This window comes from Pteropus alecto, unplaced genomic scaffold (assembly GCF_000325575.1).
Source record: "Pteropus alecto unplaced genomic scaffold, ASM32557v1 scaffold45, whole genome shotgun sequence".
NCBI classification, from domain to species: domain Eukaryota; kingdom Metazoa; phylum Chordata; class Mammalia; order Chiroptera; family Pteropodidae; genus Pteropus; species Pteropus alecto.
The window spans coordinates 26,601,193-26,615,406 of NW_006442491.1; the positions used below are offsets into that span (position 1 = coordinate 26,601,193).

General features: G+C 45.7%; 1 protein-coding gene across 1 annotated transcript in view; it reads right to left on the bottom strand.

The window, feature by feature from the left end:
- The window catches only part of PTPRT (protein tyrosine phosphatase, receptor type T), a 675,700-nt gene that overhangs the window by 37,128 nt on the left and 624,358 nt on the right, over window positions 1-14,214 (bottom strand). Inside the window, exon 18 of the mRNA XM_015596894.1 lies at window positions 6,437-6,513. Coding sequence (XP_015452380.1) covers window positions 6,437-6,513 — 77 coding nt within the window. The remainder of the gene's footprint in view (window positions 1-6,436; window positions 6,514-14,214) is intronic.

Here is a 14,214-nt window from a genome sequence, read left to right on the forward strand (position 1 = left end):
TGAGATGGTTCCCCATTGCCTGCATAGTAATGTCCAAATGCCTCAGCTCGGGACTAATCATCCGCCTCCATTCTCATCTTCAGCCTCATTTCCAGTTGTCCCTCTGTTCCCCTCCCACAAGCACATGTAGCCTATGTCCCAGCTTCCCACACTTCAAATGAGACCTTCTTTCCTCTGAGCAATCCTGCAGGGCTTTGTATATGCCCAGTGAACACACTTACAATATGTGCTGCACTTAATTTTTTGTGCTTTTCTCTAGAGCTGGGTACAGTTTTCAGCAAAGTCTGGTTGGTGGCATACAGGAAGAAATATGTCTTTGAGATGAGCTTAGGGCATGGGTCAGATGAGGAAAGACCCTCTGGAAGAAACTGATTTAGAAGATTCTAATGTGCTTGAAATTAGATGAAATTCTGAGCAAGAAATTCACATTTCAATTGTGAGTTTAAATGATTTGGGTTCACTAGTTTGTTCATTCATTGTTTCTCTCAGTCATTCAAAATTCAATCAACAGGTATTAACTGAGCATCTACTACTATGTACAAGGCACTAGATATAAAAAATTAACCAGATGGATGCGGACTCTGCCTCTGAGCAGCTTATAGACATCAATAAACAGGGGTAAAGAAAGATGTGAGGCTCTGTGGGACTCTCATGGAGAGCTGACTCAGCCGAGGAGGCCAGGGAAGTGTCCTCTGAGGTCGTGCTGGTCCAACTGGCCTCGTAAACCAAGTTTGGACATCCCAGCATCCCTCTTATACCCATCTCACCCCTCAGCAATAGTCTCAGTTTTCCTACCACTCTCACTCTGGCTCCCCACTGGCTACCTTGCTCTTCTTCAGAAACAGCAATCATGTTTCCATGGCTCCCCACTGGCTACCTTGCTCTTCTTCAGAAACAGCAATCATGTTTCCAACCCTTGGACTGTGGACCGGAACCTGTCCGTGGCCTGTTAGGAACAGGGCCACACAGCAGGAGGTGAGTGGTGGGCAATGAGCAAAGTTTCTTCTGTATTTGCAGATGCTCCCCAGCACCAGCTCCACCTCAGATCATCAGGTATTAGATTCTCATCGGAGCACCGGTCCCTGGTGCCAAAAAGGTTGGGGACCGCTGATCTAGAGGGCTTAGCACTGGCCATTCCTGGTGCCCACTGTGTCTGCCCCCAGCTAACCGAGTGGTTTGCTTTCTCCCTCCATCCAGGCTTCTCTCCGGTTGTCAGTTGCCTCCCCAGGGAGCCCTTTCCTGGCCACCTTGTCAGCCTCTTTCTGCTTTCTCTGGTTTACCTTTTTTAGGGAACTTATCACCAAATGGCATAATAGTCTTTGCTTATTGACATGCTCATTGTCTGTTTCCCCAGCTGAAAGAGAGCTCCAGCAGGCAGGGCTGTATCGGCCTTGCTCATGGCTGTGCCCCCAGCCAGAAACATCTGCCTGGGCCACCGGCCTTAATAAATGCATATCGAATGCGTGCGTTGCATGCTGCTTCTGAGTAAAGAGACTCTATCTGGCCTCCAAGAACCCACACAGTCTCCAAAGAGAAAACATTCTAACCATGAGCGAGATGCCTCAGCAGTGGTGATAAAAGGAAATGAACTGCTCGATTGGGGTGCCTCTGGGATTTGCCAGGAGCTGGTACAGAAAACTTCCTAACCTTAAAAGAATTTTGAGTTCATTTAAGTCCCACCTATACAGCATGCAGATCAACTGCCATCCAGCACTGGGCCTGCCTCCATCCGCCTGTGAGCAATGGGAAAGAGGTTTGCATCCAAAACGCATTTATCTCACTCTGCACTCGCATCTGTTACTTACTGGGGACCCAGATACGATATTTATTTCCAGACCGGTAATTTATAACAGATTCAAGTGGCCAATACATTCTCGGGTCAGCGAAAAACCTGCCAGCAGGATAGTTGAGACGGTAGAAGAATCACGGCCTCTGGAGGCAAAGACAGGACTGGCCCCATCGAGCTCATTATCCAAATGGAGTCGTTTTAATGGATCGTCAAGATACAATTGTGAATAAATGACTCTATTGAGATCAGTAAGTTCTTTAGAGCAGGGGTCCCCAATCCCCGGGCTGCAGACCAGGACCGGTACTGTGGCCTGCTAGGAACCAGGCCACACAGCAGGATTTAAGCAGCAGGCAGTGAGCGAAGCTTCATCTGTACTTGCAGCTGCTCCCCAGCACCAGCATCGCCGCCTCAGCTCCACCTCAGATCATCAGGCATTAGATTCTCAGAGGAGCACAGGTCCCTACTGCCAAAAAGGTTGGGGACCGCTGCTTTAGAGAGCTGGGAGGATTTTAGCTGGGGTGGGGACCAAGATAAAGGGGTGAGGGCTAGATAGCTATCTAGAGTGTTGACCTGCCAGGAATCCTCATAGAAACCCCAGGAATGATAACTTTGGCGGGTATATAGTAGGTTCACATGAATGATAGTCTCCTACTCTCCAGCCTGGATTGGTAACACTGTGCTGGGAGGTGCTTGCTCATGGTGTCTTCCCTGTCCCTCCATTATCCTGCTCTTCCCTTCCATGCTCTGCCCTGTGCTGTGGGAGGCTGACCTGTACGGATCACGCCACCTATTCCCATGCCTTCTGGCTTCTAGTTGGGTTTGGTCAATGGGAGCAGACGCAGACGCTCAGAGGCTATGGGGAGCTTAGGGTGTATGTTCTCTTAGCTTTCTCTCTGTTGGGTCACCACAGGTTGGCCTTGACTCTCTATCAGAGGCTACAGCTCACATCAGGAGGCCCTCTCCTTACAGCTCCTCTCTCCCCTTTCTAGGCCTGGAGCTCCCCGCTGTTGCTAGCCTGGGGACACTGTGCTCCACCCTGTTGGTTTCTCTTACTTGATCTTGTTCTCACCCTTATTACCCTCTCCTGGCTACTCCTTTTGAGTGAACATCCATTTCCTAATGGGATCCTGACAGATAGATACTTTTCCTCAGTTATCACATTCTCGTGGGGTGGCATTATTATCCCAATTTACAGATATCAGAACAACTAGATAATTCACCTGAAATCATAAAGTTAGTAAGCAAAACTGCCTGGATTCAACAGGCCCTACAAGAACTGAATTCATGACTTTGGTCCTGTGAACTCTTAACTCTAACTGCTGAAATCCAGCACAGAACCCAGTGTCACATATTAAGACAGCTTTTAGCAGAGGCTGTTTGGCCACTCTGTGCAACCTACTCCTTCATGAGACGGGGAGGAAGCTGTGGTGTGTCCATGGTGGGCAGAGAACTGGATTCTAGCTGTGTGACCTTGAGCAGGGCTCTTTAACTTGACCCCTGGCTTCTTTTTCTACAGGCTCGTGAATGCATTGGAAGGACAAAACCTGGTAGAAAGGGGAGGCATTATTAGTATTGATGTTGCAGAGATTCACTTGCATTTACAGCAATTTCATTTGTTGCCTATAAAATATCAAAGCGCATCTTGGCTCTGACTGCAGTCAGCTGCTCACTCACCTTTGGACTGAGTATCTACCTAGAAAAATGATTTTTGCTGGAGGTTACCACTCAGATGACAAATGCGAGGTACGGTGACTTGGGCCAGCAGACCCGACGTGGGCCATGGCCCTCCGGGCTGCCACATCCACTCAATTGCAGACAAGGCCAAGGGGAAATAGAAGGAACAAACTCAATCTGGCTCAGCACATGCTGACCCAGCCCCCAGTATATGCTGGATGCAAGGTGGGGAGAAGCAGGAGGAATAGCCCTGGACTGGGGATCATTTGGGTCTGGTTCACTGTCTGGTTCTGCTGCTGACCAGGTGCATGGCCTTAGACAAACTTTATAATCTCTTTAAATCTCAGCTTCTCTATCTGAAAAATGGGGGTGATTGCCTATCGTGGAGGGCTATTGAGAGGTCTTGATAAATGGACTAATTTAAAAGCACCCATCAGAAGGGTCAAGAGTGACTCATTTAGAGCCATTGGCTGTTGTCATTGCTTTACTGTTATTATTAAAGCCAGCAGGACATGATGAGGGAGGCACCCCAGATTCAGACTCCTGCTCGCTTCTCCCTCACCTCCTAGCAGTGTTATCCTGGGTAACTTACATAACTGAGAAAGCCTCAGCTTACTCACCTGAAAATGGGTAGTAACGGCACTTCTTTTGTGAGGTTTTGGTATTAGTGAAGGTGATGGTGCTACACGAGAGGTGATCAATAATTCTTAGGTTACTATCAACACCTCTTGCGTGGCTCACTCTTTCTCATTGGCTAAGGCAGCACTGTGTCACCTCCTTTAGGAAGCCTTCACAGACTACCCCATCCCCATCATGAGTCTTCGATTTTCCTTTATGTCCTTATAGGCCCTACTCTGTCAGGGACTCTTTTCTAATCTGACTCCCTCTCCGGACTTGAATCCCTTATAAGGTCTGTATTTCTAGCTTACTGTGGAGGATCTGCTCAGTGTTTGCGAAATGAGTACAAATGCATGTGGGAAAGGCTGGAGGTGTGATGGGTACTCAGAGTACCTTGCTCCAGGCTGGAGACAGGTTGTTCAGGACTGGCCATCTCCTTATGACCTTTCCTGGAAGGGTCAAGGTGGCAGAGGCCGTGTCTATCTCGACTGTGACTGAAGCTCCAGCCTCAGTTTCTGGCCACATGCAGGCCCTTTGACAACCAAAGTCCAGGTGGGGAACTAGAAACCGCTCTAGGTGTTTCAACCAGAGGGAATTCAGTATGGGGGGGTTTGTTATACAGGTGATGGAGGAGCTGAGGTGCTGAATAGGGAGCAGTGGGGCAACCCAGAGATCATCAACAGCAGGAGGCTGTGACCAACCCTAGAACTAGCGCATAATGGGAGACAGAGAAGCTGCCAGAGCCCAGGAGCTGGGGTCACCTGGCAGAAGCTAGAAATCTGATGGGCCTGCATGATGGAAGCTGGAGCCATGGGCGGGATGCAGCCACTGCTGGAGCTGCCACCCAAGGAAGCGAGAGAGGAGAAATCTGCTGGCTTCTCCCTTCGTTTCACCTTCCAATCTCCCATTAGCGCCTCCTTTGAAGGAGTCGGCTTGCTTTCCTTCCTGCATCACACACACACACACACACACACACACACACACACACACACACACACACACACACACTCATCAGTTTCGGAGACACACGCACTTCCGCCAGCAATACAAAGCAGAACAGGGAAGTACAAGGAATAGACCTGAGGGTAAACAGACAAATAACCAACACAAGGCTCAATAAATGTTTGCTGAATTAACGAATCATCTGGTTCGGCCTAGATTATGGGGAATACAAAAGCATGCCACAGCACTTTATAGTTTGTCTGTAAAAACACCGGAGAGTCAGAGAAACCTAAGTGGATCTCTGAGCCATTCGTCAAGGCCCTTGGGCTCCCAGCTGAGGTCCCGAGAAGCCTGGCTTGTTATGCTGGGATGCCCATCTGGCCCCAGTGGCCATGCTCCCCCTTTGCAAAATACCCCACTTCCACAGGCACCCATCTTGGCTCCTGTTGTATTTAGTCCCGTCCTCAACAGTCTCTGAAATACGGAAGCAGCTCCTTTTCTAAATATGTGTCCTATTCTCAGTCTCTTTTCTCTTTGATCTCTCTTACCTCTGGTGATAGATAAGCCATCCTAATGTTCAGCTCTGAACCAATCACCTCCTTGATCAAAACCTTTCAAAAGCTTTTTCTTGCCTACAGAATAAAGTCCAACTTCCTAAGTTTGATCCTACGCCATCAATGATCTAGCTCCAACCTTATTTTCCACTATTCCCATTATGTAGTCTCTGCTCCTGCAAACTGAGCTGCTACGTATCTTTGCTTCCAGCTGCTACATCTTGGCTGTGCTGTTCTCTCTAACCAGAGGCTCATCTTTTCCCTCTTTGATTTTAAATTCTACCTGTGCTCGGAGCTTTGGTTAAATCACATTTTGCATTCCTGATGGAAGAAGCAAAATTTCCCCCCCATCTTTGAATCCCTGTAGCATTTTATCTGAACTTAGGATACTTACCACTTTCTAGTTTGCCCTGGAATTATTGATGTGCACAGCTTATCTTTCTGCTAAGATTTTAGAAAGCAGGACCATGGCTTTTTTAGCTCTATAGTTTTCATAGCATCCAGTGTACAGTAGGCACTTTAAAATTTTTGTTGCCTAGATGACTGTACCTTTCAATGAATAAATGAATGGATAAACAGACACATATACAAATGAATTAGCAGGTGAATAAATGAGACTGGCAGTTGTCCTGGGGTTCCTGTAGAGCTGGCTACTCCAGCCCGCCTGAAAGAGGATGCAGCTTCAGATGGATAATTCGCTTAGGTTGCACTAGTTACAAATCAGGGAGGAGCCAGAGGCCTCTGCACATGCTCTAGGAAGGTCCTTTCTGGAGGAGAGACTAGGGGACAGGCGCGCACATCCTGAGCCTGCTGTAGCCAACCCCAGACCCCGGCTGCCCAGCCCCACAAAGACCCTCACATCGATATAGTTGGCGTTGATGTAGTCGGAATGCGGGTCTCCATCCAGCACCAGCAGCCTCACTCGGGAATGGTCATCTGCAGAGAGGGCAGAAAACAAGGGGATGGGTGATAAGAAGCCTTCAGGTGATGAGCCAGCCCTGCCCCGTTTTTAGAGCCACCATTTATATTAATTTCTGCACACCAGGCATTGTGTTCCTTTGACACAATGCTCTCTCACTTAACCCCAGCATCACCTTGTTATTATCCCCATTTACAGATGAGGAAGTTGAGGCTCAGGTATGGGGGAGTGCTATGCCTTTAAAAGGACCTGTATATACTTCTCTTTTCCACCTGCCCTCTGATTCTAGCTTTGTCTACCTGCTTCGCCTGCTTCTTTAAGTCTTAGTGATTTTGTCATTAAAATGGGAATGGAAATGCTTTCTCCATAGGACTATGCAAGAGACTATATGGAAACACTCAGGAAGCGAGATGTATTGGATCGGGATTAATATGCTCCATTTTCATGCTTGCTTAAAAACGGCAAATTTACCTATTTTCCACATGGGCACAAATTGCTTTTCTTTTGCCTCTTGGAGTATTGTTGCAAATAGATTGTTGGCCACATATTGTTATCAACACTATCATTCAAGTGAAGCTGACTAAATCATTATAAAGGAGGTCATCGATAACTAAAAATTGTGTTACAGAGAATACCATTTCAAACACAATTTAGGCATAAACAAGATTTGCAGGTTTTTGGTCGATGGCACGTTTACTTCAAATAACACCCAATAAAAGCCATTAAAAAAAAAAAAAAACTAGTACAGCCGAAGAATCAGGCTCATCCTTTACAATTAATTAAAGTGAGCTCTAGCAAATGAACCAACACACGCAAACGGAACACCCTGGTTGGGTCCGGTTGAGAGGAGGGGCTCAGCTCGCTGTCCAGGTAACTGTGTACATATCGCTGCATGTCACCGCATCGACTGGCCAATCCCGCTGACTTTAGGGCAGGGGTTTGAAGCAAGTGGGCTGGAGAGAGTTGAGCATCCCCAAGGGTCCCTGGGGGTCAAGGATGTAGGGTCAGCTTATTCTGTTGGACGTACACAGCACTTTGCAGTTTATGAGCACATCTACTACTACTAACTGGAACTCACTGAGAACAAGGATGTTAACTGTTTTGTCCCCTGCTCTGTCCTCTGCATGTCCATGTACTGTACCCCTTGGATGTATGAATGGATTACCTCACTGGACTTTCACAATTATCCTGTGAGAGAAGCAAGACGAGGGCTGTTAGCCTTTGCTGCACATGGGGAAACTGAGGCTCACATGGACCGACTGGCTACATGGCCAATGGATGGTAGAGCTTGAAAGAGTAGGGTTCTTTTAACTCTGGGTCCAAACACCTGCTTCCAAAGAGGAGTCTAAGTGGATATTAGAAACCACGTCAAGTGTCCACAGCAGAAAGAATTAATGACAGAGAAGCAGTTACCTTGGGTAATGGAAGAGTTGAGAAGCCAAAGAGAAGAAGGTGAAGTAACTCAGAGGTAAGCAACAATGAGGAAACCCAGGGATGATGGGACCAGAGCTCAGGGTCTGGGGCCACCTGTGGGAACGGGAGCTGCAGTGGGCCTCTTTGATGGGAGCTGGACAAAAGGAGGAACATCCCAGGCTGCTAAAGAAGAAGCCTGTGATTGGGACAGAGGGCAAGAAATACTTCTGCCTTTTCCTTTCTCCTACCTTCCCATCTCCCACCAGGGCATGTCATTGGCCAAACCCAGCCAGGAGCCAGCTGATGAGAGACTGAGAAATGCAAGCTGCAGGGGTCTGTTCCCTGTGAGAGGAAGTCGAGCACAGAAGACAAGGAATGAGTCCCTGGATGGACAAACAGCTCCTGGAGTGGACAGAATACCATCTCCATATCCATTAATTAATTAACTAATCATTTCAAAAATTATTCATTGAGCATCCGCCATGTGCCAGGCACTGTGCTAGACACTGAAATACACTGGATCCTTTTTATTCATCATAGGAAAGTTTCAGTGGAAGCACTGAAACTTTCACACTGAAATAGCCTTTCTCATCCTTCCTCATCTAGGAGGAAGATGGGGTAGATGGGGGGGTCTAAGTCAACTTTTTGGGTAGATGGGGGAGTTGGATATGAAGTGGGGGAGGAGTTTGAAGCTAACCTTTATGGAATTAATAAAGGTACCAGAGACTTTACATACATTATCTTACTCCATCACTCATTCCTCCAAATAACTCTATAGATTATTATAATAATACCATAATGATGTATTATTATTATTCTTCTTCCCATTTCACAAATGAAGAAACTGGGGCTCAGAGAGGGAAAGCAATTTTCCCATGTTACACAGCCTGTAGGTAGCAGAGCTGGGATTCTATCTCAGGTCTGTCTGACCCTGAACCCCTGTTCTGTCCACACAAGGTCTTATCCCTGGACTTCTAGCATCTCACAGGTACTACTCCTGGAGTTTGTGCAAATGGTTGGTCCTCAGCTCTTGCAGTATTGTAGCCCCAGAGAGTAGGACTTCCTGGTGGACATCCCACCCAGCAGGGGTTCAGACAAGGTACAGCACTTGACTCTGAGTTCTGATTGTTAAGCCTTGTCACCAGTGGTTACAAACACTGTAAGCCTTAAAAAAGTGAAAATGCATATTGTGAGTTTACTCATTGGTTTTACTAATGACCTATTGATTTTAAAAAATCTCCTTTATTTGTTGAGTTATATCACCTCCTGGGGTCTATAGTTCTGGGAACAGATTGTGTTTTAAAATGTTGAAAGGTAATTTTCTATCATACAATGGAATTTAGAATCTGAAAGCAAAAATGATCGAAAACAAAACAAAATGAAAGAAACAAACATTTCTTTAAGTTAAATATTCTGAAAGATGAAAGGCGCCTCTAACCATCAGATTATGGCATTTGCCAATCTCTCTTCTTCATTCACTTATTAAGAACACATTTATTGAGCACCTACTATGTGCAGGCTTGTTGAAAGGACTAAGAAAGTATTATCAAAGTGATGCTCATACTTAAGGAGTCGGTCAGTATTGTGGAGGAGACAGACTGTACACAGAAGTGGAATTTCAAGGTCTAGGAAAGTGAAAAATAGAGAACTTTGTAGAGTAATATGTGAATGAAGAACTAAAAGTGAGTAAGCCTTGACCAGTGGACAATGAGGAAGGGTCTTTCCCTTCAGAGGGAATGGCAAGAATGAAAGCAGAGATCCTGAAAAAGCAAGCACATTGGGGGAGCTAAAGAGTTTCCTGTCTCATAAATATCGAGTGTGAAGAGATTAGCAATGGGAGAAGGGACAGAGGAGGTAGGCGGGGGTTAGATTACAGAGGGCTCTCCATGCCGTATTAAGGCACTTCAGTGCAAGTAATCATGCTGGGCTCTGCAGGGCATCCACATACAGACTCTATTTTCTGATTCTGTGAAAGGCTATTTCAGTGTGAAATGATCAAGATTCATTCCCACACGAGCTAACCATCAGCAAGAAGGATAACTGGTGATGTGAGGTATGGAGCTGACGGTCAGATCTGGGTCCAAAGCTTAGCTCCATCACTTAGTAAGTTAATTGATCTCTCTTAGCCTTGGGTTCCTTAGCAAAAAGGGGCCAATACTATATAGTTCACCAAATGTTGGGAGGATTAAACTCTTGAGAAATTTCAGAGGACGAAACTTGTAAGGACATTAAGAGAATGAAACGACAAGCCACAGGCTGGGAGAACATATTTACAAAAGACATATCTGTTAAAGAACTTGTATCTACAACATACAAAAATACTCTTAAAACTCAACAATAAGAAAAACAAATGATCCAATTTTAAAAACATGGGCAAAAGATCTGAACAGACACCTTAGCAAAACAGATATACGGGTGGCAAATAAGAATATGAAAAGATGTTCAGCATCATATGTCATTAGAGAAATACAAATTAAAACGAGATACCTCTGTACACCTACTAGAATGGCCAAAATCCAGAACACCAACACCACCAAATGCTGGAGAGGATGTAGAGCAAAAGGAACTCTCATTATTCATTGCTGGTGGGAAAGCAAACTTATACAGCTGCTGGGGAAGACTAAACATACTCATCCCATATGATCCAGCAGTTGCTATCTCTGGTATTCACCCCCAGGAGTTGAAAACTTATGCCCATACAAAAAACCTGCCCTTGGATGTTTACAGCAGTTTTAGTCACAATTGCCAAAACCAAGATGTCCTGCAGTAGGTGAATGGATGAACAAATTGTGATATACCCATAAATGGAATATTATTCAGTGATATAAAGAAAAGTTATTAAGCCATGAAGACATGGAGGAAACTTAAATGCATACTGCTAAACGAAAAATGCCATTATACATAAAAGGCTTCATAGTGTATAATTCTAACTCCATGGCATTCTGGAAACGGCAAAACTGTGGAGACAGTAAAAATATCAGTGGTTGCCAGGGACTTGGAATAGGGAGGGAAGAATAGAGAGAGGGAGCACAGGGAATTTTTAGGGCAGTGAAACTATTCTGTATGATGCTGTAATGATGGATACATGACATTATATTTGTGTACATACCAAAAAACTGTATGACACACAAGCGAACTCTGAAAACTATGGACTTCAGCTAATTATAATGGATCGATATTGGTTCATCATCTGTAACAAAAGTATCACCCTGATTCAAGATATTAATTATAGGGGAAACTGAATGTGGGTGGGAGGGAGGGAGCATATGGAAACTCTCTGTGTATTCTGCTCATTTTTTCTGTAAATCTAAAACTGTTCTAAAAAAAGTGTAGGGTAGTGTTTGGTACACAGTAAGTCCTTAAAAAAAGGTGGTTGTTGGCTGGATGAGAGGCAGGTCATGAGCTGACGACAGAGATGCTTAGAAACTCAGTGCTCCCCATTTTCTCTTTGTCCCAAAGGTAAAAACCCACCTTTGTGCCAAGACCAAGAGCTGTGTGTGTACTTGTTAAAGGGCAAGACTCAGCTGTAGGACCGCCAGAAAGGCATTGCAAGGAGTAGCAGTGTCCTCATGGTTTATTTATTCCTTGCGGGAGATGCTAATATTATTCTCTGTCCCCTTCCTCGTCTAACTTTATGTAATTAGAAGGATAAAAAATTGTGTTTATTCACATGCATATGGAGAAAGATGGGGCAGCGGACGATGTGCAGGAGTTTATACAAGGTAATTTACAAGCAGCCCAGCACATTCATTATGCCCTATCTACATTTTGCAAGCTCGAAAAACAGCTAAATTGGTACTCCCGGTTTGATATTCAAGACAAGAAGAATTGAGAAGAGTCATATAGAGGAGAAGCAAACTCCTCGATGGTGATGTAAGAGGAAAGTGCAGGAGCCCAGCTCCATCAGGCTCTCCGCCGAGGTTGGGAGACGGGCTTGTGGGAGGAGAGAACGGTTGGCAGCCTGCAGGGGGGCGGGGGGAGGTATGCCACAAAGACTGGAGATCCAAAGAGCCCCCCGAACACAACTCCAGGGAAACAGAAACATCACCCCTCTGGGATCAATCTGTTCCTTGGAGTTTTAGGACCAACATCAGTGGTATGTTGGCAAATGTTTAACAGACAGCTCTCTGGAGGAAAAAAAGGCCCTGACCTGTAACGTCTGCTGATTTCTGTGGTATAAATACTCCCACTATGATTGATTTCAAGCTACCAACATGGCAGCAGCTAGCCCACAAAATTCCTGAAAATTTAACAATCTGTTCTTGCAAGCTGGTAAGAATCAGCTCCAGGACACCACTGACAGAGAACGAAGCCTTACCAGCTCCCAAAATGCCTTGCCTGATCTGATGGTTTGGGACCTACTTCCCAGTGCAGCCTCATGCCCTGCTCCCCACACACTACTCTCATAACTGGACCCTTCTTTAAGTTGCTCAAATGTACAATGACTGCTCTGACCTCAGGGCCTTTGCACGTGTAAAGGAATACCTCCCCCCCCCAACCCCACAAGGCTGGCAATACTTCCTTCTTTAGCTTTCAGCTCAATGGTCCTTCCTTAGGAAGTCTCCTGTGATCTCTCCATCCCAGACTCTGAAAACTCCTTGTACTTTTCTTCCGAGCTCTCATAGCAGTTGTAGTAACTGATTCACCTGTGGCTCTCCTTCAAACCGTATTTAAGGAAGGGTGCCTATTTATCGAATTCCTCTACAGTGTGTGGCGCATAGCAGGTGTTCAGTAATGATCTGTTCAATAAACGAGTTCGTATTTGTGTCTGAAAGGCGGAGAACCAGAAAGGGGCGGGCCCCTTGCTTACAGCCATACAGTTGGGTTTAGGTAACCTGGCCTGGGACCCCAGGCTCTTTATTCTACACAGGGCTGGCAGAGCATGTCTGGATCCTGTGCTTGAATTCTTTCTTTCCCTGTAGTGGGCTCCTTACCCGCCTGCAGACCCAGCCTGTCCTGTCCCAAGGTCGGTAGCCAATTCTTGCCTTCAGCAGGGAGAGATAAGGGATTCGCTAGGCTCTGGAGGCAGCCCTGAGGTCTGTCACGCATTAACCATATCACCTGCGGCAAATTACTTCCCTTCCCCGAGCCTCAATTTGCCCAACTATAACATCAAAATCATATCTACCTTAGTAGACTGTTGCGACGATGAAAAGAGGTAAGATATGAAAGCACCTGGAGTATTGTAAGAAATCAACATAAATGTATAAATTCAGTTTTATTATTCTAGACCAGGGGTTTTCAAAAGATAGCCCTTCGAACAAAAGTATCAGCAACACCTGGGAATTTGTTAGAAATGCATACACTTGAGTCCCAGCCCAGAGCCACTGGGGTGGAGTCCAGCAATCTTTATCTTAACAAGCCCTCCAGAAGGTTCTGATCACATTTGGGGTCAAGTGGTCAGTTATTTAGTGGAGAGGCACCCTGACTATTTAATTTGTCTTGGGAAAGACCAAAAGATCTTACTGGAACTGGGCTATAATATTAGAGATCCATCTTGTGTTAGGTGGTGAGGTACAGGAATTTACCTGTGTGGAGTGTGTAATGTTCTGGGTACTATTCTAGAGGCCTTATGGATGCTATGCTATTTGATTCTCATAGTAACCCTGTGAGGTATATATCATCGCCCTGTTTTATGGATGAGAAACTCAAGGTTCCAAGAAGTTTTACGACTTGGGAGAAGGAATAAGGTTGAGAGGTTTGTTGTAGAGTGAGGGGTCCCTATCCCTTCTGGAACTCCAAGACCCATTACCCCCCAGCCCTCCGACACTGTCCCCTCCCATTGTGTTCCCAGGCCCACCCAGAGGAGCAGGCTCAGTTTTCTCCTTGGTACAGTTCCACCTCTCTAAACAAATCAAAACTCCTCTTCCCTTCCCCCACCATCAACAGTAATCCAATAAATTGCCCTTCTCAAGTCACGTCCACTTAAAGAGAAAATCACTTCAGAGAGGTGGGGCTGGGGAGACACTATCATTTGAATATGTGATGTTCCTTCTTCCTGTCTTCTGGGCACTGAGGAGGGAAAAGAAAAGATGCAATTTTTCAGAGAAAAGAGATTTGACTCATTACAATGAATTGTGGAGCTGAAAAATCATTTTCTAGAAGAATTGGAAATGTTAATGGCATCATCTTGCACAAGTGGATAGGGAGGAGGCAGGCAATCCTGCCGAGACCGCCTGGGTACCTCATTGAAGATAAAGGTCTGCGCATTCAATCTTGATTGAATTACCATTATCAAGAGGGAGGGTGGCTTGAGTATGAGTGGGAAACGGCCCGACATTCTGTGCTCCTTCTTGTTCTAGCAA